A 25,418-nucleotide genomic window follows, 5' to 3' on the forward strand; every position below is an offset into this window, starting at 1 on the left:
TATACTTTCAATCAAAAAATAATGTTAAAAATTCTCATAAATATATATATAATTACAAATGCAGCTTTAATTTATAAATGACACTGCTGTTGAAATCTATAAATCTTGGGGTGAGATTTTAATGCATTGTAGGCGAGGGGCTGCTTTTTTCTTATTTTCATTCATGAATGCATGCAATGTTGCTTGCCTCTTATATAGTAATTAAATTATATCGGCTGAAGTTATTTCCTTTTGTCCGTAAAAGTGGAAATATTCCATTAACTGTTTTGCTCTTTTCAAGCTTTATTGAATTGCCTCCAATCCTCTCTCTCTCTCTCTCTCTCTCTTTCTTACGTACAAATGAGTAGTTATTCTTTTACGTGTTTTGGATAATAATATATATCTTATCTTTTCTGATTAAAATATATATTATATCTTTTAAGTTTAAACATGAATTATATTTGCAAATAACTATAAAAAACAGTTTTTTTTTCTTATCCAACTCATTTAAACTTAATACGTTGAATTATTATTTTACCTGATCTTAACATATACAATATATAGCCTATTTTGGTCTGGATACATATATAGTTTATTAAAGCTGTAAAATAATGTAGATTGTTTCAACTCCAAAAATATAATAATAATAATAATGTAGATTGAATGCTCAGAACAACTGAAGAAGAAAATTTTCTGTGTTTGAAAAGTTCAAAAAAAAAAGAGTTTTAAAATTAAATATTGTTTTGATATATATTAAGAATACTGTATTGACTTGTCTGAAAGATCCAAGTCCACTTTTAAAAAAAGCTGCTTTCCATGTGATTAGATGTCCATCAAGCACTGATATTGTGCTTTCATCTCATGCATGCCAGTTTTAAGATATACATTAGAAAAGGTGAAATAGAATGAGGGAAACAAACACCTTTTTCTAGAATTGTGATAATGATTTGGAATTGGAACTGGAAAATGGGCAAAATACTCACTGCTGATTATTATCAATAAGTAATAGTACTAGTATTATACTGCAGTAAGAAAGGAGCAGTACTAGATGTAACATTACTCCCCAGACAATCCAGATCCTTTTCGTTCTAAGATCCTAAAATTACATTACAACACATGCATTGAAAGAAACCCAAGAAAACTAAAACAAACAAAATTAGACCCAAATTTCTTTTCTTTTTTTTAGAAAAAGCTAAAACCTAGTTACGAGTTACAACCTAGTTAGCAGAGGGTTTTTACTTATTTATTTATTTATTTTCGGGAGGGTGGGGTTAAGGGAGGCTTAGGGGTACTTTAGCTGGAGTGATGTTACAAGAAACTGAAGAAAGAGAATTGGAAGAGTTGATGTTGTTGTTGTTGATGTTGATGTTGTTGCACTCCTCCTTGAGATTTGAAGCAGTGACTGGGAAAAGTTCAAGGGTTTTAAGGGGCGGCCTGGAGATCATGGAGTAGCATGGTAATGATGATAAAGGTAGCCCCACATCAACCATCATCAACCAATCGTTGCCATACATTCTCATTATGGCCTTGTTCTTGTCCATTTTTTCTGGGATATCAATATTCCACGTATAGTTCGTCACTTGCTTTCCTCCTTCATCATGAATCCCTGCCTGCAACATAAATAAAAGCTGAAAACTCAGTCGTTTTGGCCATACCAAATATTAATAAGCACCGGAGAAGAGAGTCAAGAAACAAAGGGGACCAGACCAGTTATATTTATTGAAATAAGAGTTCATTTTAAAATATATATATACATTTGTCATTCAAAATTAAAAGCTAATGGTAGCAGACGACTTTGATTTTTGAGTGTCACTGAAGTATTAAAAACAAGTACATGAATGTATATATATATAGAAACTCGTGTGGAGATATATCTGAACTTTGGATATTAATATTTCCTGCCTGTTAAAGGAACCCCAAAGTTTAATCTTTTAAAGTTTAATTGCAAGATCTTTCTTCAAATACTAATTTTATATCTTCCTGCATGAAACAGTATAGCTCTCATTAGTTTCAATTAGTAGTAAAAATATATTTTAAAAACTTAGTATTATCGGAGATTCGTTTATCGTATAAAATGAAAGGACGACCAAACTAATGAGATAATATTCTTCATGGACAATTCTGAAGATGAAAAGCAGCTATATACGACAGTTAACTATTCCAAAAATTTGAAAGATGGTTTTCACAGGAAAAAATGTACTATTGCTTTGTTCGATCTTCTAATTTAACCAATATTGGAAACAAAATAAAATATTAAAATAAATATTCTATTTTTTTTTTCATTTATTCTCCTCCTTTTTTTTTTTACCTGAGGAAAAAGATTGGCGGAGGCAGGGTTATAACAAGAAAGATGTTGAAAAGCAGGAGAGGCGGGAGAGTCTAAGTAGTGAAGAAAATGGGGGTTATGTTGAAGTTGATGATAAAGCTGCTGTTGTTGTTGAAGTTGCTTGGTAAGTTTCTTTCGAAGCCTCAGTCTTTCTCTTGCCTTATGGTTTTGAAACCAATAAAAAACATTCTTGCCTTCAATCTTGCCATACAAAGAGAGCTGAGAAGTGATTTGTTGGATTTGGTTGGCATTTGGGGTTCTAATCCCACTCCTATACATCTCTTCTAATATCATAAGTTGTTGGGGTGTTGGGCACCACCTAGAAGACCCCGCTGGAGCCATTATAGAGAGACAAAACAAGAACCTATCCTCCCAAATCTGTCTTTTCTTTTCCCCTCTATTAGAGAGTTTTGTGGTTTGAGAAAAAGGGTTCTCAAAAAACATGTATAAATAGACAAAGATGCGAAGAAGGGAGAGACAAGCAGTGCACACACAATGTTAGAGAATTAGAGTAAGACAGACAGTAAGGATCCATGGAGAGAGAGGGAGAGAGGGAGACAGGAAAAGGAAGAGCGGTTAATAGAGTGGCAAAAGTACAAGCGCAGGATGTCATGCTGATGTTTCCCTGCTAGGGGCATTCAAGTGTTGGTTGGTTTTCAATAAAATGCACAGCTGAGCTTAAACACTAAGAGAATCTTAAAAATAGTGTAATTATTTATAAATATCAAAATTTATTTAAACATTAATTATAATATTTTATGGTTTTTCTGTTAATTATTAATGATGCATTATATTAACTCTAAATCAAATATTATTTTTAAATAAATTAGATCACGAATGTATCATCGTATTTATTGTTATGGTCAAAATAATAAACAAAAACAAAAAACTATAAAATAGCATTTACAATGCGAGAGAAACTTCAATGATTATGCCGATATACTATTATTCATAATGATGAAGTAGGCACACCTAAGCGTTGCAAAACTTTTAATGATTTTGGTCGGAGACAACACAATACCATCAAATAAACTTCAATATAGATCCACTGAAGCGACTGCCTTTGCTTACATGAGCTACTTCGGCCCACCATAATTGCAGCCTGCAAGTGCTGCGGCTATTGCCTACATATTTTGTAGCATTCTTTTCTTTACAATAACCCATTCTAAAATTTTCGAATTCAAGTTTAAATATTATAATTATGAAATTCGTTTCAATGCAAAAGTTGAAGGTGATTTATGGCTATAGTTGATATTGTAGGAAGGAAAGTTGTTCACATGTGAAAAAAGTTGCTAAATTTAGAGGTTTTGATAGAGTAAACTGGGTAGAATTTTTGCAAAGTAAGTACCATGTAGATTTCTTGGTTTTTTTTTTTTCTTATCTCAGTGATGAGAGGATATTTATAGGGGAAGAGAAGTTGGGCATGGGTCTTAGAGATTGAGTTTCCTACTTTATGCGTAGATGTTATAATAAGATGACAGGTATCAACTTAAGGCATTGTCGAAGTCAACGTGAAAAGATTGAATGAGGTATTTTTTTAATTGTGATGAATCGATAAATGTTACAAAAGATTATTCATATTATTCTCTAAATTGTAGGTCTACTAGCTTAGATAAAACTATGAATGAAATTATGATGAGGTTGTGCATCACTTTATCTCTATAACAACCAACTATTCTAACAAAGAGGTCTAAGAAAATAACAGAACTTAAATCTCTGGTATAAAAGGTTCATCAAAGCTACGACATGGAAATAGGTATAGATATAAATATTGATAGACATTACTTAGTATATAAAGAAAGCAAAAAAGACCAAAATTGATTTTATTTTCTAACAATTTTAAAAAATTTCTCAAGGCACTGATGCATCTAAAAAATATTAAACCATGTTGACAGATATAGAAAAAAAAAGGCCTTTTTTGGCCTTTTCTTCCCAACCGTCCATTCTAGTAAAATAAAACAAAAATAAATTCTAGCATTGAAATACATATACAATGTATATTAGGAGTAGCAACTTATACACGGCTGCAATGAATATAGTGTTCACTTTGATTACTTATGTCGATAGAGCTTCCTTGATACCTAGATTAGGGACATCATAGTTAATACACGTACTCTTTGATTTGTTTATATTTATTCTTCTATTTCAATATGTGGGGCTATACATAAAAAAACATGTCTTACAAGTAGGGTATCCCTTATTAAAAATTGACGTCATCAGAATCTATGGCAGTACATATTATATCTTAAACAATAGAAACTGTACATTTTAGCAGGAAAAAAAAACAAAAAAATATAGTATATTTGAATTACTTGATCATGGCCCACATATTAGTGAAAATTATTAGGTCAAGAGTTATATAAAAATCAAATGAGAATTTAATTAAAGATAATTATATTTTATTACAAAAGGATCATAGTTTCATCGTTTGTAATTGTCCCAAATTTGTTAGATACGGTTTAGCATTTTGAGGCAGGCTGTCAATTTTTCCACCCCTCTCACGTCACTGGAATTTAATTTACTCCATTATTAAAACATAGAGAACTAAGGTATCTGATATGTCTAAATCAGACTGCTCAAAGAAAATATATGTCTGAATCAGCGGCAACAATTAGAAATAAAGGAAGAGCCTCTTCAAGTTTTCGCCAATCTTATCATCATCCTCATTTTTCTCTTGATCGACTACTAGGGTGACATAAAAACCATTTTTTTGTCATAATCATATATATATATAATTTTTTGGATTTAGATATATTATATTTTTACATTTTTATGTTAAGAATATATAATTTATATATAATATATATTTTCTTTGGTCATAATCATATAATTTTTTTTGGTCGAAATTAAATTATATATTGTTTTGGTATATTTGTAAGTATATATAATATATAATTTATTAAGAAACTAAAAATTAGACTATAAATATATATTGACAAATTAAATACTAGACTATAAATTAAAAATTGTAATCAATATCTACTCTTTTAATAGACTTACAAAATGCGAAAGATTAATCACTAGGTTTATTCTAATGAATATTTTTGAAAAAAAAAAGACTATAAATATATACATGTATTAAGAATATTTAAAAATATTCTAAAAATATAATATCAAAACATGCTGGTAAAAGTATATACCAATAAAAAAACCATACACGAACTACCTTAATAATAATATCTATATCTTTAAAAAGAAATCACTATAATATAAAGTTCTAAATGAAGTCCAAATTAAAACGATTGTTTGGTTGTCATGTGAAAGCATGGCTATATTAAACGAAACCGGAGACTAATTAAATGGAAAAGGCAGAAAAGAAAAGAAATTTGACATTCCATAAAAGATGTGGTCTCTGTCATTACTCATTCGTTCATTCTTTAATTTTATGATTAGTAGTGGAGCTTAGTAGAGACTGGGGCCATGGTATATTTTTAATTTAAAAATTTTATAATTAATAATAATAAAATTATACTTTAATCTTCTATTTTGATAAAATTTTGATTTAACTATTTAAAAATTATAAAAATATAAACTATTAAAATGATAAAATTATATTTTTACTATCGTAAAAATATATAATTTAATTTCGACTAATTTTTTTTTTAATTCCACCATTTATGGTGCTTTCAGTGCTTAATTATCCGACCGGACTAATAGTAACTCTTACAGTCAAATTTAGTACTAAAAAACCCAGGCAAGCAGCCCACCAAGGTCTTGTTATTTGTTTGATTTTGCTTACTACTACTCTAATCGTAGGTTTCCCATAACTGTGTCTGGAACCACTGTCCAATAATAATAGTGTTTATCGTATGGCCTGACAAAAAATAGCACTCTCATCTCCCGCCCCCTTTCTTCTTCTAACGAACTTTAGTTAGAGGGGAAGCGTTCGATCGAATCAAATAAAAAAATTTCGAGTTAATCGAGTTGACGAATCATATTTTATCATTCTAATTTGATTTGAAATTTTTTCGAATCGAGTCGAGTGAGATGAAATTCGAATCGAATCGAATAGAATATATTTGTTCGAGTTAAATTTTAAAAAATAAATTTGGATCCTTGTAACCACTGTCACCCGTCGTAATAAAATTTGTCCACCTTAATCAAAATTTTTATTAACTTCCATCACTTCATAATTTATTTATTAATATTTTATATAGGGTTAGCTTATTTGCTTCCCTAATTTTTTCAATTATCTTTAGATTCTTGTCACTATGTATTTTGGAATTAAAAAATATATTAAACGTAAAAATGTGACTTTTTAATAAAAGTTATTTTAAAGATAAAATGTGAAATTGATACCAATATAAAATTTTAACATGAATATTTAATGGCATAATTAATAATTCAATTTTAATATAAATATTCAATATGACTAAACAATTTAATAATATAAATAAAATAAAATATGAAATTTAATTTAATAATATAAATAGTAGATATAAATAAAATTATTACTATTTATGTTTAGTGATTTTTTTTGGATAATTTTGATTTTTTATTTGAGAGTAAAAGGTGAGAAGTACAAATTTAGGGGGAAAATAAAAAGTTTTGGGGGATAAAAGTTTGAGGGAAAGTAAATAGGGAGAAGTAAAATTTTGGAGGAAAAATATTAAAAAAAAATTGGGGGGATGAATTTGGGGAATATGGGAGGTGGGATTGGAATGAAGTAAAAGTTTTAGGGGGAAAGTGGGAAGGAGTAAAAATTATAGGGGAAAATAAAAAGTTTTGAGGGTTTTTGGGAGTAAAATTTTGAGAAAAAGTAAATAGGAGAGTAAAAATATAAAATATTATAGTTTAATATTCGAATTATTTGAGTTATTCAATTTTTTTTGTTATAAAAGTAAACATATCAATGCTTTAGACTAATTTGAGTAATTGAGGAATTTTAGAGTTAAAAGTGATTGAGCTTAACCTCAAAACTAGGTAATTAAACCATCCTTTTTTTTACTTCAAACAGGTTAATTTCAAAGGTAATGTAAAAAAGATAAATAAAAAATAAAAAGGCAGCCATCAACAAAAATTTTAACATCAAGAAAAAGAGTCAAAGCAACAAAGTGAAAGGTATATCTTAGCATAATTGTGGCAGCTGTCACTTTAAAGGGTAACAGCTAGGCCACATACAAGCATTGTCCTTGCCCCCTTTATAATTTAAACTACCTTCCTTCTTCATTACTAATTATTCACCAAACAATATAAATATTTATCCAAATTACTAAATTTATAAAATATTTTAACTGGGTGAAGAGACTTATGGATATTTTAATGTGTGTTTGGATGACAAAGCTTACTCACTCTTTTTTAATGTAATGTTAATATTTATGATTATTTTGTTAGAATAAATATTTTTTTAAAAAAATTAGATTATTTTCTAGGAAATTTGAGTTACTATTTCTTTTTGAAATTTCTTACAAATTTTAAGTTTTTATTTATTAAAATAAGTGAATTCATTTTTTAATTTTAAAATTCTTGAAGATATTTTAAAATTTTTAACGCTATAAATTATGTACACATACAAACATAATTAAGAAAGATGTAATACGTGTATAGTTGTTATTGGCAATGAAATTAACCTTAACATTGTTGATAATTAATGAAGTATATAAAGCCTAAAAGGCTAAAGAATTTATCTTTTTGTAACTGTGAGTGTCCAAGTATACGGTCCTTAATTATTAATTGGGAAAGAGTAAAAATTTTGAGAGAAAAGTGAAAATGTTTGGGAATTTGGAGTAAAAATATAGAATATTATAGTTTAATATTCGAATTATTCGAGTTATTCGAATTCAAAAACTCAACTCGATTCGAACTCAAAATTCGAAAAAAATTCGAGTTGACTCAAATAACTCGGTTAACTCGAATAACTCAATTCGTTTAACTCGAAATTTAAATTTTTTTTCAATTTTTTCGAGTCGAATCGAGTTTTGCTCACTCCTACCTTTAGTTGGCAGGTTTCTTCAACTTGAGCAAATTAGTTTTAGAGTATAAGAAACGTAAGCGGTGGACAAACCCATAAATGCAATGCATGCAATCCAAGTCCAAGGCAGGCAGTGTCTTTTTGCTTTCTGGATCAGAAGGCCTTTATCTACTCTGCTAACATTCCAATTCAATCTCAGCCGTTCAATAACCATCAATGGTTGGCTTACTATTTCAAGTTCCAAACATCCTTCTGAAGAAAACATGAGTTGATCGACTTTTTGAGTCTGGTTTTTCATAAATTCTTTTTTTTTCTTTCTAAAAGATGCCGAATGCATGATAATTAATAAGTACTGCCCTATTTTGGCCAACCTAACTACCAAGTAACTACTATAGATAAATAGATAGATAGGTAGACGGGTTAAATAAAAGTATATATATTACATCTCTATATCTGAACAATTGCGACAACCAATTCAAATGGAAAAGACAAGTAGGGTCCAACAAGTTGCAAAATTGGTAAACAGGTAAAATCTTGGATTTTTTTTCCGGTACCGTAATTCTTGGATTTAATAATTGGCAGGGACTAATGTTATAGGATACTAGAATCCACTATAGTTTTAGATATGATATATGATGATATAATTAATAAATAATTTTTAAATTAAAATTCATCTAATATAATAAACTACACAAGTTATGAAAGTATTGAGATGTTATATAAAAATAATAAATATGAATATGTAAAAATTTATGAATAATTATTAATATATAAAAGAGTATACACATTTTTTTATATTGTACACATGAAAAATAATGCAAATACAACATGATATACAGTATCAATAAAATTCTAACCAATGTCATTTGATGAAATAGTTTGTTTCTAAACTTAATAAACTCAAATTTTCTGAATATTAAATTTGAATCATCTTAACATTTAGTTGGATGAAAAATTAAAGGGATAAAAGGAGGGAATGAAAAGGTAAAAAGAAAATAAATATTGAGTGTGCTTGATAGGGGAAGAAAAGCGAGAGGAAATAAAATAAGAGAGATGATAATTTTCTTTCCTAATGCATAAAAATATTCATTTCGAATTACAATGATAACAACAAAGACAATAGAAGAGAAGTATGTATGTTAGTTCAAAATGATACACTCTCCAGATGTTTAATTTTATTTCTTCTCAATTTTCAACTCTACCCAAAAGTGGCAGAAAAGAAATTTATTTTTTATTTCAAATTTTCTATATTTCCTATAAAAATACTTTCCATCTTTTCTACCAATCTTGATAGAGTGAGAAAGAAAATTAAAAAGATGGAAAATCGAAGCGATGAAAAAATAGAAAGACAAAAAATATATTTTTTTCTTCCATAGACATACTTAGTATTTGGTAAGGAAGATAAAAAAAAAATTCAACCATTATTTAGTATAGTTGAAAATGAATGAAAAAAAACATTTGAAAATTGCATAAATTTGAACTAATATCTCATTTTCTCCACTCTTCTCACTTTAATTTGGAAGAATAATTTTTTATGCATTAGGATAGAAATTTAATCATCTCTCCTATTTTATTTTCTCTCACTTTTCTTTCCTACCAAACACACTTAATATCTATCTTCTTTCCACTTTTTAATTATCTCCTTCCAGTCCTTCACTTTTTCATCTAACCAAATACACCTTAAATATTTTTATCACGATTCATGAATATTAAACTTGAATAATAAAAAATAACACCAACTCAAATATATAATTTTAGAATTAATTGAACCGCCAGTCAAATTATAACTAATGAACTTATATTGAAGAAAATCATGATGAACTAATACATTATATTTAAAAATTATTTTATTCTAAATATTATACTATTATATCCAAAATACCCATTCGAATTACGCATGTCAAAATATTCTACTAATTCACCATTAATTTAGACTCCCAACTAAAGTAAAACGTCTTTTAGAATAATTGTACACATCTTTGGTCTCCATCGCCCTAACAACACACATAATAATAACATATATTCAAGATGAAACGTGTAATTTTAGCAATATACTCAAATTCGATAACTCTCAACAAATCTAAAATACCAGCAGGTGCTACATCGAGAGATCTCAATCGTTTCATCTGGTTAATATTTCATTAAATAAAATTAATTATTACTCATAACAATAAAAAATTTATTACCATATATCTAAACATCTCGAAGAAATGTACTCTTAACATATCTTAGAAACGTAGATGATGACAACAATGATGTCATTTTTCAAATATACATAAATATAACAAAAAAAAAATTCAAAAAAACTCCACACCAACATGTATTCAAATAAAATACAATAACATTATTCATAAGTCCAACATAAATGTCATCTACATTTAATTTAAAAAATAAGAATAACATTAATGACGCAATATTTGAAATGGTCTTAAGGGAATTAAAGTAATAAATATAAACCGCACAAAAATATAAAATATAAACAAAATGTACAAATCCTAAAAAATAAAAGTTAAACTAGAAAGTTTAATAAAATTTCTTACTGAATGAAGTCAACCAAGAGTTTCACAAATTTAGGATGTTTTGAAATAACTTGAAAATTATTAAGGGATTGGATTTTTTTTTATAATCCAATTTTTACAAATGGTTAACATCGTTATTCATATACCATTATTTTATATTTACATATTATTACATGCTCAAAAAATTATATTATTTAATATGAAATTAAAATAATATATATTTTTTAAATATGTATAATTGAATTAAAATCAAAATTTTAAATATATATACTTGAATCACAATTAAAATTTCATATATATATAATTACCCTAAATTAAAGTTAATATATTAAGTTGTATAATTTTAATATTTATTTTTTTTATAAATAATCGAAACATTATAGACGAAAAAAAATTAGTCTAAAAAGCCGAGGGCAAATACGTGAAATCATGACGGAGCATTAATTTTTTATTACATATGATGGCGAGCTCAGATTGCTTTATCATGACTGGAATCTGGGCAAATATTGATTGGACGTCCCTGTAGTTGTATCCCCTATTGTATTCAGCACATTAATATTATGCGCTCTCCTTCATTATGGTCGTTTTTCTTTTCATAATGTCCTTGTACACATTTTCACTTTACCCATCACCGTGTTACACTTTAAGGGTGTGTTTGTTTCACTGTAATTGAATAGAGCTGTAATTGAATAAAATTTTAATTGAATAGAACTGTTTGGTTGAATGGAATGGAATAAAACTATAATAGTATTCTTGTATTTGATTGAATAGAATGATGTTGTAATAGCATAAGTAAAAAACCTAAAATGATCATAATACCCTCAGCAGAAATTTTTTTAAAGGTAGATGATTATTGTTATTGTTATTAAAATTTAATAAGTTTATTATTGAAAATAATTTAATAAAAATGATAAATAGTTTAACCATATTTTAACATAATTATTATTAAATATAATTTAATAAAAAATAATTTAATAACATTCTTAATATAATTATTATATGAATTAAAAAATCAAAATATATAATACTATAAAAATATATATAATCTACTTTATTATTTTTCAACTGCAATACATATTTAATGTGCTAAAATATCATTACTGAAACAAATAATTTAATTTTTCTACAATAAAAAATAATTAAATATTAGAAGTAATAAATAACTCATTGCCAAAAAAATAATAAATAACTTGAGAATTATGTTTCACATCCAAGCATAATATTCATATATTAACAAAAAGTTACATGATTTCATTAGTTTATATGTCATAATCCATATGTTTAAAAATTTTACAACATCAAAAAGTTACAACATTGTAATGACATTCTATCATATCATTATGCCATCTAAATATTACAAACACACAAAAAAAAATACAAAACAAATTCACTACTTTATCTTATGGTCGGGAGTTTGATCCCCATTAATGAGAATGGAGCACATTTCGTGACTATTCATCTTGTTTACCTCTTTAGAGAGCACCCACGATAGCATTATACTTTATTTTAATTTACATTTGTCATTATACTCTAAGAATATAGGTAAATTTGTCAATTAACTTAATGTGATTGAATTTTATTGAATATTTCCACCAACTTTGATTTTTTTTTAATTAAAATTGTATTGATTTTGATGATTTGAAAACAAATTTTAACAAGAAAAATATTCTTTCAAATATTTTATTTTAATAGTTAACCATAACTTAATTTATAAAATATAATACATTAAATTAGAATTTTTATTTATTAAATTAAAAGACTTAAAAATTAAATATAACTTAACTTTAATTTTTTAAATTATATTAATTAATTTATTGTTTTAACTATTAAAATAAAACATTAAAAATATGTTTTAATTAAAAATTATATTTAAATAATTTTGAATAGAAAAATTCAGGTAAAAATAAAACTAGACAAAATTTAATAGAGAGTTAAAAAAAATAATAGGCAAAAGTTGCTGCTGAAGGCTCCGCACAAGTTCCTAAAGTCTCTGAATGTTCTTCTCTTGTGATAAGATGATCTGCAACAAGTGAAAGGTTATAAGTTAATCACAGGTAGAATAGCCGACAAAAGATATGTATCATGCCAAAAACATAACTTCATTATAATTTGCCTTTTCCCAGTGGCATATTGTAAATGAAATAGCAAGAATTTTGTCAAGACTATCCAACAAATGCAACAATAGATAAAAGCAAGAATTTTATCAACAGAAATGGAATGTGCTATGCCACATTTATGGCTTTTCCTCAATGAAAAGCTTCCCACGACAATTATGTCGAGTTTTGAAGGTGAAACCTATGTAAAGTGCTAGGTTAATCACTAAACATAACAGGTTTTCTTGAGGAAAAGATGTAAACCTCATCAGTAAAACAAGAAGCATCAGCAACTAATTTGGTGACAAGAATAGAGAGCATCATAAAAAAGATTTTGTCTTCTTATATTAAATAAATAAACGAACCATGGATTTTAAGTTTTAACATTTTAATTAAAATCATGTTTGATTTTTATATATAATTTTTTATAGTTGTAGCAATACTAAAAAAAAAAACAAATAAGATCAAAATTTAACTATTAAAATAATATCATTTACAATCTATAAGAATTATATATGAAAACTGCAAAATAGGGTATATCTCTATTTGATTTAAAATCATTTCATGAACTAGTTTCTATGTTCATAGGAGAAGATCACTTAATCTTGATTGTGCTTAAATATGGTACAAGGCATTTCAACAATTTGATTTAGATCGTAGACAACAGGGGGGCTTAAACTTGCAGCTGTTCTAGTACAAAGGCAGCTTAGCTTATGCTATGTAGATTATTACATAGGCTATACAGGTAGGGTTGAGTGGCAGGAGCAAGGACTTGAGAGGTATACATGCTTATACAGATAGTAGAGAAGTGACACATTTGGTCCATCTATTTTTTAGCATTAATGATGAAAGTAATAGGAGGGCCTTTGACGGGGAAGAGCTACCTTCATCAAAGCTCTAATAGTTATTAAGAGTAACTAATATTTGAATTTTGTTTCAACTGTTTGAACAAAAAAATAAACTGGCTTCCTTCATGAATCGAGCCCCCTTGCTGCGTGTTTGTCATCATTTTGTACTGATTAAAGAAAATATTTTAGCTACAAATCATAAGTTAAATAGAGTAACTTAACACTGCCATCATAATAATCTAGCACAAGATAGTGTTAAAGGTCTTCAAGAATTCAAGTCCATATAGTTTACAGATCCCACAACTGTTCAGAGGGCCATTTTTCAGGCAAGAGGGGGCAACAAGGAGCCTATTTCAGACTATTAGATTTATCAATCATGATTTTTCATCACTTCATACCAAATAATGATTCAATTGAATTTAGTATAAAGTAATAAAGAAACTGCTTGAATATATTATGAAGCTGCCTATATGTTCAAAAGGTTCAATGTACCAAATTAATGAAGCAACAAAACGAGAAATTATTAAATTTACTCTGACATACCTTACAGACTCACTTGGAAGATCCAGTACAATGACCCCTGTGCTTATCTATAATATATCTCTATGTCTACGAAGAATTAACAACTTGCTTTTCTATGAAAGGAGGAACTAAAAATCTTAAACACATACTACTTTGACATTTATTTAATACTATACATATACAAATAACACAAAGCAGAAACCAGGACATCCTTCGTGAAAAAAGAGAGGATAAACTGTCTCTTATTATTGGTTTTTTTTAATTTCAGGAAAATATGGATTAGAGTTGGTCCAATACTGTTAAAAATAACTATTCTGGTCTTGTTCAGACATAGCACTAAACCATAAGTCAACTTAAATCACGCAAGTATTAATTTTTGTGCATTTTCTTAACCCAATTGACAGAAAAATGACTAATTGAGAAACATACCAGGTTCACAAAGAAATCTTCAACAACAGTTGTATTACTCTTTAATAGAAATGCTTCGTTCCTGTTTTAAAAACAAAATCCACATAAATCTGCATGTGCGGTTGAAGATGATAAGGATCCTGATGAAGTTTTTATCCGCTCTTCACAACTGGAGCTTGAGGATGAATTTGTGGAAATGGGAATCGATGGAAATTGATGGAATTCAACCGGAGCTTGAGGAGCGAGAATCGATGGAATTCGCTGGTAGGTAAGAATTTGGTGGCTTTAGTTTGAAATTGGATCTAGGTTTAGGCTTGGATAGGGTTGGTGAGGATGGTTCAGAGGTGAAAAAGATGGAGAAGGTTGGAAGGAAATAGGAATCAGAAGTGAAAAAAAGAAAGAAAGAAGAAAAATGGTCCGATGTGAGAAAGAAGAGAAGGGCAAAGTCGATAAAATTTCACGTTGAATAGGTATTCAATGAGGAGGCTACTGAATGATAAGCAGTAATTTTGCCTTGAATAAGGCTGTGAGGAATAGGGCTGTAATAGCCCATTCAGCCAACCAAACAATGGAATAAGGTTGGGCCTACTGAATAAGGCTGTAATGGTTTAGCATTACCGCCAACCAAACAAGCTGTAAACTTATTAGCTACATATTTTGCTTTTACTCCTAACCCTTTATTTTCTATATCCATATTCAACAATATACAAATATAAATAATTATTAGGTTAAGAAAATTCTGAATCATTTTCTCTCCTACTCATCTTGCCACCTCTATTATACTAGATATAATCCCAAAAGGGTTGTTTTATCAATAATAATATTGTAGCAGCAAAATATTTATATAATATATGTTGGAATAACAAAATTTTGACGCTCCTGAGTGCAATATCCAAACTTAAGGTTTCATTCTGCTAAAAAAATATAGGCCATTGGTTTTTGAAGTTATTTTATGGTGAATTCTAAGGTTCAATAAATTTTGGCGACTTATTTTCTTTGCTTAAAATAGATTGCTTTGAAATAACAATAAAACTTGGGAGTGAAATAAAATTATGATTAGCTGATCAAGTTTTTTTTTTTTTACTAATTTTCGGATTGGGGTCAAATTCGTGGGCAAGGTAACTTTCTTTTAAGTTAAGATTGAAGCATGGTGATAAATCATTGTGTTAGGATTTGTGTGAGCAAAAATTCTCAACGTCAACAAAAATAATTTTATCAGACACAAAACTCTATCATCACCTAAAAATCCAAATAACATGGTGGATCACACCCATTCATTCAACCATCCTAAAATATATGTCTGTATGTACAAGATTGAGTTAGGATGGAACATTGCTAGTGAGACTTTGATTGAAATGGTAAACTTGAGCTTTGATATCCTAAATATTAGATTTGAGTTCTGCTTAATAAAAATTATGTTTAGACGGATCAATTTGAATTAAATTAATTATTAAAATAATTATTTGGTTCAGTATTTGTAATGATTTACTTTTTTACAATAACTATTGATATGATTGTAAATTATTACTTAAAAAAATAAACTTCAAAAAAGTGATGTAAGATATTAATACTTAATTGACAACTTCTTTATTATACGAAAATATTATAATTTATTGAAGTATTTTAATAAAGATGATTTTTTTACTTAAAAAATATATAATTTTTACTATCAAGTGTTGGGTGTAGTGACAAGATATACTACACTTTAAAATAGAGTGAAATTCAAATATTAGACACGATATTATTAAGAGGAATAACCACAAACTTTAAATATAAACTGTAAAACTAATATGAAAAATAAAAATATATATAATAAGTTACTACAGCTATAAGCTAGACAGGGGACGTTATAAGAATTGAATGGAAGGAAACTGTCTCGAAAAACATTAATTCTTTTCTCATCAAAATAAACAGCATGTACTTGAAATTGGAAAAAAAAATGTATTTGAAAATATTCTAAAAAGAAAAAAGTTCTAAATGTTGGAATAATGATTAAAACTGGATATCATTTTTAAAAATGGTTAATTTGGACAATGATTAAATCAGCAAAAATGGGTAGAAGAATATTATTGAGAGCAGACATGTAGTTGGAGGAGTGGATGCAGTAACTGTAAATAATCATCATCTCCCGCAGCCCGATATTCCAAAACGGCAGACGAATAACTGTCGACTTACTAATCCTTTTCCGGAAAGTTTCATCGTCCTCTTCATCATCTCCAATCATACCACTGCACCGCCTTTCGATACTTTTCCAAATAATCTTCATTAACAAAAAAAAAATATTTGAGTTTAAAGAAGGCATGGTATGAAATTATAATTTTATTTAATTTTTTTTAATAGGAGCATAACAAATTAAGAAAAATTTAGTTTATCATGTTTCTATTGAAAAGGGATAAAAATAACGTGAAATCACAGTTTCATACATTCTTTCTTCTTGAGATCTTGCCTTTAACCATCAAGTCTTGTAGAATATTTTATATATTTGTGTAATGGATATAAATTAGTTTATATCACCTCGCTAAAACTAAAATTATTTCATCATATGTTGTACATTCATATACACGTTATATATATATGCTTATATATATTTCAATGCCATAAATTTCATCTATTTCCTTTCTGTTTTTTTTAAAGTTTGTTTAGTTGTTTATATTTATAGTTTGTAGTTACATCTCTTAATAATATTGATCTCATTATTTGAATCCAAGTTTTCTTATTGAGAGTAAAATGTGTTTATATTGCACCAAATACTTGTGATATGTTTGGCTACAAATGTAATAACATGAGGAAAAAACTTATTAGTTAATACATATGTGTTAATATAGTAAAAATAAAGAAAAAATAGTACAAATTTAAACTTCAAATTAGAAGAATGAGAAACTATACCTCTCCAAAATAAGCAAAAAAAAAAAAAAATCCTTCTTTTTGCCGTAAACAAATTATGTGAGTAATTAAAAATTACCGATTATAATTAATTTATTAATTACTAACTTATGCATTAAAACATGACATTATTGCTTAAATTCTTTCTATTTATTTATATATTTCTTTACCTCAGAAAAGATTGTCGTTGGAATACAATGGAAGGATTAAAGATGTCAATTAACCTTCTTTTCTTGAACAAACCAACTAAATAACCACGCCTAACTAAACAATTGTGAAACCGAATAATCTAAATGAAATGAATTTACATTTAAATTATTATCGTACCATTTAATTTTTAACTTCACAAATAAATTTAAGGGTTAATATTTAGTACATTACATTATTTTTTTTATTCTACAAACAACTTTAAAAAATTACAATGTGTATTTTTTAAAATATTTATTTTTTAAATTTTTACTATACTCCTATGGGTGTGTTTAGGTGAAAAACTTGTGGGTGAAATTTCATTGTATCGTGGTTTTAAAATTCTAAAAATGAATTTACTTGTTTAGATAAAATATATTAGAAAATTTCAATAGCTTGTGAGTAATTTCAAGAGGAATTTTCAATAGCTTAAATTCCACTTAAATAGGTGCTTATTTAAAATTTCTCATAATTTTATTTATTTTAATACACATAGTCCCACTATAATATAAAAACTTAAACTGCAAAAATTTTAATAGTAAAAATTATTTATAAAATTAAATTAATATTTTATTTATTTATTTTTATAACATCAATTAAAGACAAGTCTCTCTTAAAAAATAATTAATAATTAAATTTAATCGATTTAAGTAAATTTCTTCGATAAACTGACATACGACTGGCCGACTTTGGCCATTTATGCGTAGAACATCATTACAGAAAGAAAGCAAAATAAAAGGAAAGAGCGAGTAGAGCTCAACATAACAATACATATATTTTTACCTAACCAACCTATATATATATTTATTTACAAGAATGGTCTAACTTTAAAAACAATTACGGGAATAATCTAAAATAAACAGTAGAGGGCAGTGCCTACACCCAAGTTAATCGTTTCCGCATCATTGCCTGCTGATTGTTGGGGGATTTAATAAATTTATTTTTTTTCAGTACTTTTTTGTATCGGCACTGTGGTGCACGACACTCATGTTAGTAAAAAAATTATTTTTTATTTTAGTGGTTGACTACAGTAAAAAAAAATAAACTTTTTCTATATTTTTTTATGCCGACATTGTGGTGGTTAGCATCCATGGCAATAAATTTTTTTGTCATGTTTATAGTGGTCGGCACCAATTGGCTATATATACCAACCGTGGATGCACTTTGGGTTTTAATAGTACGGGAAGTGAGAAAAAAAAATTGAGAATGTAGTGTTGAAGAGAAAAAAATGGGGGGAGAGAGAGATTGAAATTTTTTTTATCTGGTAGGAGAGTGTACCATCAATTGGAGATTTCTATTTTGTATTGGAAGTCATGCACTAACGGGGCTAAATTTTATACTGTCACAAGAATTGCAAAGGTTATGCTATCATCCTATTATGATCGGCCACTTCACTATACCCCGTGACCGCAGGTCCATTAGCCGAGAGTCCATGTTGAACTGATACGTCTTTCTACGTTTATCGTGCACTCCCCACATGAAATATGGAATATATGGGTCTCTGGGCGTCATCATTCCACAATGACAGATATTAAATACGACCTTAAGTAAAAAATCTCAATGAATATCATTGTGCCAAACTCAGTGCCATTCAAGTATGGTATAATCCTATGGTCAGGAAAATATCTCGGAGCATGGAGTCGAGGCCTCAAGACTCAAGACCCAATACCCGTACTGTACATATTTTAAATTTCATAATTAATGAATAATTGTTTTTTTAAAGATATTGACTTCAAAAATATTTTTAAAAAATAAATTATGTTGTTTTATTTAAAATTGACTTGGACCACATTTATCGACTCATTATCATAAGTGTTGTGTGGTTGGTAGCTCGGATAAAAAAATTCATTCCGATTTCTATATAAATGTCAATTAAATTATCAATCATCATACAAAATAACGACAAATAATTGAACAAATCATTCAAATGAACAACATGCTAAATTACCTTAAAACTTCAATTTTAATACACGGAAAAAAAATGCAAAAAAGAATCTAGTGAGTGGTCGGCCGATCGGTGGTAGGTGATGGTGGATGGGTGGGGGACCATTGGCGCGCGCGGTCGTGCACACACACACACACATATAGTGGGGAAGAAAGAAGAAGAAAATGAGAAAGAAAGGGGAAAAAAAGTTGGATGAACAGTACTGCAGTGGCCATTAGGTCAAATTGGCATCAAGTGGCATTATTTAATAATATAGTTTTTCAATTAATAGATTTGTTTAGCAATATTTAATACGATTTTTCCGTTACTTGAATATTTGTTTAATATTATAGTTCGTATTTATAAAAAAAATAACAACATTTTGTATATTATTAATTTTTCAACCATTTTTTTATATTTTTAAAAACATTATATCACAGTTTCTTTTATTATTCTCGATTTTATATCAATTTGGCTACTGATAAAATTTACAAACTTATGAACAATAAAATTTTTTTATAACTTAAAAACAGCACCTTCCGTTTTTATCATACTAACATTTACATTAAAATTTACTCAAAATTTTATTTACCTCTACTATTGTCGTTGTTTTACAAAATTTGCCTAACTAATTTCATAATTTATGAAAATTATCTAGGTGCAGTAATGCTAACTAAATTTGAATTAATCAAGCTACACGGTTCGCTAATGTATTTTGAAAGTATTTTTTTCAGCAAATTTATATTCTGTTAGAATCAGGTCTACCGTTGTATTTAGTAATATTAAGTTCGACCGCCTTCTATCAAATACATCTATGTTGCTTACTTTTATTATTAATTGTGTTGAAATCGCAATAACTTCTATTATCCGATCTTCCGACTAAACAACGCTAAGTTGATCTTTAAATGGCTTCATCGAGAATCTTCTACCCCAAGTTTGGGGTTCTCGTGATACAAGGTTTTGGTCCATGAAAACTGCCACCTACTCGTGTAAACTGTAACTGGCAGCTTCGCCCCTTAACATCATCACATTTGTGGATCTCGTGACAGTATATAATTCAACCTCGTCAACGCATGACTACCAATATATAATAGAAATCTCTAGTTGATGTTACACTCCCAAAAAGATGAAAAAAACTTCAATCTCTCTCTCTCTCTTCCTATTTTTCTCTCTTCATTTTTTTCTTTAGTAGGACAAGCTCAATTTTTTTTCCCACTTCCCTTTTTATCAAAAACCCAAAGTGCATCTATGGTTGGTATATATAGCCTATTGGTGCTGGCCATTACAAACACAACACCAAGAAAAATTATTTTTTACTGCCATGGGTGTCGGCCACCATAGTGTCGACAATAAAAAATACAAAAAAATTATATTTTTACTATTGCTTGCCACTACAATCACGAGATAAAATATTTTTTTAGTGACATAGGTGTCGACCATTACAGTGTTGGCACAAAAAAATACTGATTATTTTTTGCTATATTGACCACCTAATAAAAAAATATTATTTTTTGGACCAAAGAATATCTATATGTTACAAAATAAGGGAAAAAATTACATATAGGTGTCGACCATTACAGTGATAAAACAAAAAATATATTTTTTAAACCCAAGCAATCAGTAGACAATGATGAGAGAATAATTGACTTGGGTGCGGACCACCGCCCTCTACTATTCATTTTAAGTAACTTCCGTCGTTTTTAAAATTGAGTCATTATTGTAAATATTTATTTTTTTAGGGTTAATTGAGTAAAAAACCAATAATATAGTAAGACATTAAATAAGGTTGTCTTATCATCGTCATTTACGACATCAGCAATGCCGGTATTTTGGGTCAGGTCACTGTCATCCCCTATTCTGTTGTAGTAGCCACAATTTAATTCAACCACATTTATATCTACATTTTAGCATATGTTACAATTATACTTTATAATAAATTAATCTGAATATTTATTTAATTAAGAAATGATTTTTATAAATAAGTCGTATTATTTTTTATATAAAATTAATAAAAACTCACCTATAATTAAACATGAATTTAACTCATCATGCTTTTTTTAACGTTTAATTCTCCTATTTTAATTAAAGTTTTATTTGATTTTCGTGTAATTTTTAAATAAATGTATTTTTATATAATTTTTTACATACACATAATGTGTCATAAGTTAAACGTAAAGTAATATATAGACACATATATATATAGATATTATGATATTTAATTAAAATAAGGTTTTACTGCTAAAGTTTTTTTTTCCATTTAAATTTTCTTATAATGAATTATTTAACTGCAGATCCATTTTTGTTGTAAGTAGCTAAGTGATAGGTTTTACTTTAAAAATCCTTTTATTGATTATTAATTGTAAATATTCTGTCCTAATTACTTAAAAAAAAACGATTGACTTTCATAAAACTACTATTGATTTTTATTTATATATTTTTGAAAATATTATGTTTGATAAATGTGTCAAATCCTAATACTTCCCCCCAAAAGAACAGTGTAACGAATATAGAGAAATGGTAGTGATAGTTAATCAACTGAAAGACTTGACTACTGATAAAGATACATCAATTGAAAGAGGATTGAAGTTATTGTAGTTTTGGGTAAAAGGTTGCTACTTACTCAAAATATCCCATTCCGTGTTTTCGTTCCTTATACAGTCTGAGCATAGTTATGTTGAAGTAGAACTTATAATATTTTTAATTTTATTAATTTATATTCTAAAAATATCATCAATGATCATTCAATTTTATGCATGGTATTGACGGGACTATGCATTTAGCTTATTAATTGAAAATTTTATATGTAACAAGCAAGATCATTATTTAGGGTAACAGAAAAAAGAAAAGAAAAGAGGTTAATGCATGACAAGTGAGTTCTTAAACTAAACATCAATTAATAATGTATGAAAAAGAAAACGTTAAAGAAAAAGAAATTAACCGTGACACAACGCGAAGAAATTCCTTCACAATCATTAAATTAAAAGAAAAGAAAATTTAAAATTTATGACGAAACACAATCAATCAATGTTATGATCTTCTTTTTTTTCTGATACAAGTTCATTTTCTTACAGAAGTTCTGAGGAACTGATTACAACACAGACAAATACACACACAAAAAATTGCTATTATTAGTACTTTTGGTTAGGGGTAGCTTCTTCTGAGTTTCATGTGGCTCAGAAAACCCTAAAACTCTCCTTTTTGTTTCATGGAGAATTCGTTATACTGCATTATTTAGCATCGCTTTCTTTTTTGGAAATAGAACAGCAACCCCTTGTTTCTTTCCGTGTCTGCTACGTTGCATTTCTTTTCTCTTTTTTTTCTGACATTTTTTTTATTGAAAAGATCTTTTGTTCCATAGTTGAGTTTAGCATAATTTAGTTTTTTGTTTCAAAGGAATGAGCTGGGTTTGAAGGCAATTATCCATGGATAATCAAGGAAGATAATAAAGAGAGAAACAGGAAAAGAAAATAGTGCCGTGTAATTAATGAAGATTCAGGCTTTAATTACCGAGTGGTGACTGGTGAGCAAAAAGGGCTGCTTTCGAGCAATAGTTTTTAATGCTTCTTTAAAGAAATATTATTTTGAGTCGAGCTATCTAAATCTCCAGTAGTTTCCCTGTAAATTACCATATTCAATATTGCCAAGTTATTAATCTGGCTTCATCTTTATATATACTCCTTATAAAATATCAGAAGCTGCTTTTTCTTTTCCATGCATGTGATCGGAATTTTTGAAAACATTTTTTGATTTCAACTGCTAAGGAATAAAACCGAACATGGATCAGAATTTCTTCTTCTTGGGAATGACTACTGTAAACCGCTTTAAATGACATATAGCAATATAGGTTCTTTAGTTTTCAGAATATACGTATATATATTGTCAAAAACCATAAGATGCCACTTGTTACATAATAATTATATTATTTTAATTTATTAATTATGTGTTTTAATCTGATTAATTCACAATATATGAATTTATTCATCATTAGTGCTTCCAATACAAATCCAAATCTAAAGATTTATACAAAATTAGACGATATGAAATAAATTTATCATCTTTGACAGTAGTCTGAACTTGTTCTAATAACCGGTCATAGCTCATTTCAATGTAGCTATAGAAGGTACAGTACTAAATTTTATTTTTAAATGCTAATGTTTCATTTTAATGCTTTAAACTGATGAATCTCTCTCTATATACATATGTTAATAATTAATATATATTATATAAGCTATATCCCACTGGCTTTGATGAAATACGTAACTCAAATAATAGCAAATAGCAGGTTTACCGTTCTGGTGTTGCTCTTCATCCCCTACGGCAGTTTTAGGGGCATTTCTGCGGATATTTATTATCTTCTGTCTCCATACTGAGCCTATCGGTCCTACAAGTTTGATGTATGCGTCACTACGACGGATGCTCATAAATTCAGGCTAATACTAAGAGTAAATATGAAATACATATACGTTATGGAGCTGCAAAATGTTACTCGCCTGTGCCACACCAACAGGATTGCATGCCGGTAATGGGCTAGTTTCCGGGACCTCACAACGGAGGGTATCCATGGAAACAGACAGCTTCGGTGGGGATTGGCCAATGGATGGACATATACGTGAAACCCAGTTTCTGTACAGATTTTGCCCTGCCTATGTTACTTCACCATTTTAGGCGATAGGACCATACTTTGGGGTGACCTGCCAATTTGCCAAGCTTGACAAGGAAGTTTCCGTCATCTGTCGATGAATAATAATGAGCGAGTAGAGTGACAAAGCAACAATTTTAGTTAATGCGGATACTTTGGTAAACATAAGAAATTGATATGTTAAATTGCAGGAGAGATTCAATTACCGACAAGTGGAGGCCCAAATGTCTGTGATGCCTTACACAATAAATGGACCCTCAAAATATAACTGCTCTGCAAAAAAGGTGTTTTGAAATGATATGGTATGATGTCGTCACCATGAATTACATGTACATATAGATACTAAATTCAATGCTGAATTGAATTTACTGCCGCTTACCTTATATATATATTAGTCTGACAGGACATACTTGTGCAGTTTAATCAATGCAGCTTCCAGCGATGAACTTTTCTTCTGCATACCCTTACGACAGTTGAAGCTAATGCTGTTTACGTGGTTAAATATAAGGAAAATTATATTTATATATTTTATAATTAAATTTAAATTAAAATATTTTTTATCATTTTTAAATAGTGAAATGGATTATTTAAGTGTCAAGTGATAAGGGGTTAGTTGTTATTTGAATCCATTTCACATTTCATGTTAGGTTGTTTCGAGGTAAAATTATTAACATTTCTATTGGTTTTAGGATCTTAGTATCTTATGCTGAATGTTGGTCTATTTAGCTACTTTTAAGTATCTTTATGTTTAATGTGGAATAAACTATCTGTTAACAAGGTTGAAGTATTGAGAATATTGAGATTGCAAGTTTGAGTTTTCTTGTAGATGAATGGGTTTCCTTTTAGATTTATTCTAGTTATAGTGATTTAGTATTATAGTTTAGTAATTGTAATAATTCATTTTAATTGAAACCGTTGGTATAGTTGTAACTTCAAATATTTTTACTTTAATATATATTAAGATTATGATACACTCACGGTTTAGATGAAAAATCTTATATAATAATTTTTTAAAAATATTAACATACAAAACAAATGTAGTCTTGGTTGAAATGGTAAATGAGGGTTGATATATTGAGTTTAAATCCTATTATATGTACATAATTTTTTAGGTTTTATATAAAAAATAAAAACACCCTCAAAACAATATTAGTTACTTTATAATAATATTAGATCTTTA

General features: G+C 28.2%; 1 protein-coding gene and 1 long non-coding RNA gene across 2 annotated transcripts; both read right to left on the bottom strand.

Moving 5' to 3' along the window:
- Window positions 1-946: 946 nt before the first annotated feature.
- LOC107961373 (WUSCHEL-related homeobox 3) lies at window positions 947-2,828 on the bottom strand. The gene is made up of 2 exons (XM_016897520.2): window positions 2,288-2,828; window positions 947-1,589 (listed from the first exon to the last, which is right to left on the bottom strand). Exons 1-2 carry the CDS (start codon window positions 2,747-2,749, stop codon window positions 1,251-1,253), a joined length of 801 nt encoding a protein of 266 aa, XP_016753009.1. The 5' UTR covers window positions 2,750-2,828; the 3' UTR covers window positions 947-1,250.
- Window positions 2,829-12,583: 9,755 nt separating this feature from the next.
- LOC121229308 (uncharacterized) lies at window positions 12,584-15,117 on the bottom strand. Its single transcript, XR_005927038.1, has 2 exons — window positions 14,628-15,117; window positions 12,584-12,755 (listed from the first exon to the last, which is right to left on the bottom strand). It is a non-coding gene; the product is annotated as an uncharacterized lncRNA (long non-coding RNA).
- Window positions 15,118-25,418: the final 10,301 nt, after the last annotated feature.

This window comes from Gossypium hirsutum, chromosome A05 (genome assembly GCF_007990345.1).
Source record: "Gossypium hirsutum isolate 1008001.06 chromosome A05, Gossypium_hirsutum_v2.1, whole genome shotgun sequence".
In the NCBI taxonomy this organism is placed as follows: Eukaryota; Viridiplantae; Streptophyta; class Magnoliopsida; order Malvales; family Malvaceae; genus Gossypium; species Gossypium hirsutum.

Excerpts from the sequence above, each read along its gene's own strand:
- LOC107961373 (XM_016897520.2), bottom strand. The coding sequence starts at position 2,749 with ATGTTTTTTGAGAACCCTTTTTCTCAAACCACAAAACTCTCTAATAGA. Across the intron at positions 1,590-2,287 it reads CCGCCAATCTTTTTCCTCAG|GCAGGGATTCATGATGAAGG; the intron begins GTAAAAAAAAAA and ends TTTATGTTGCAG.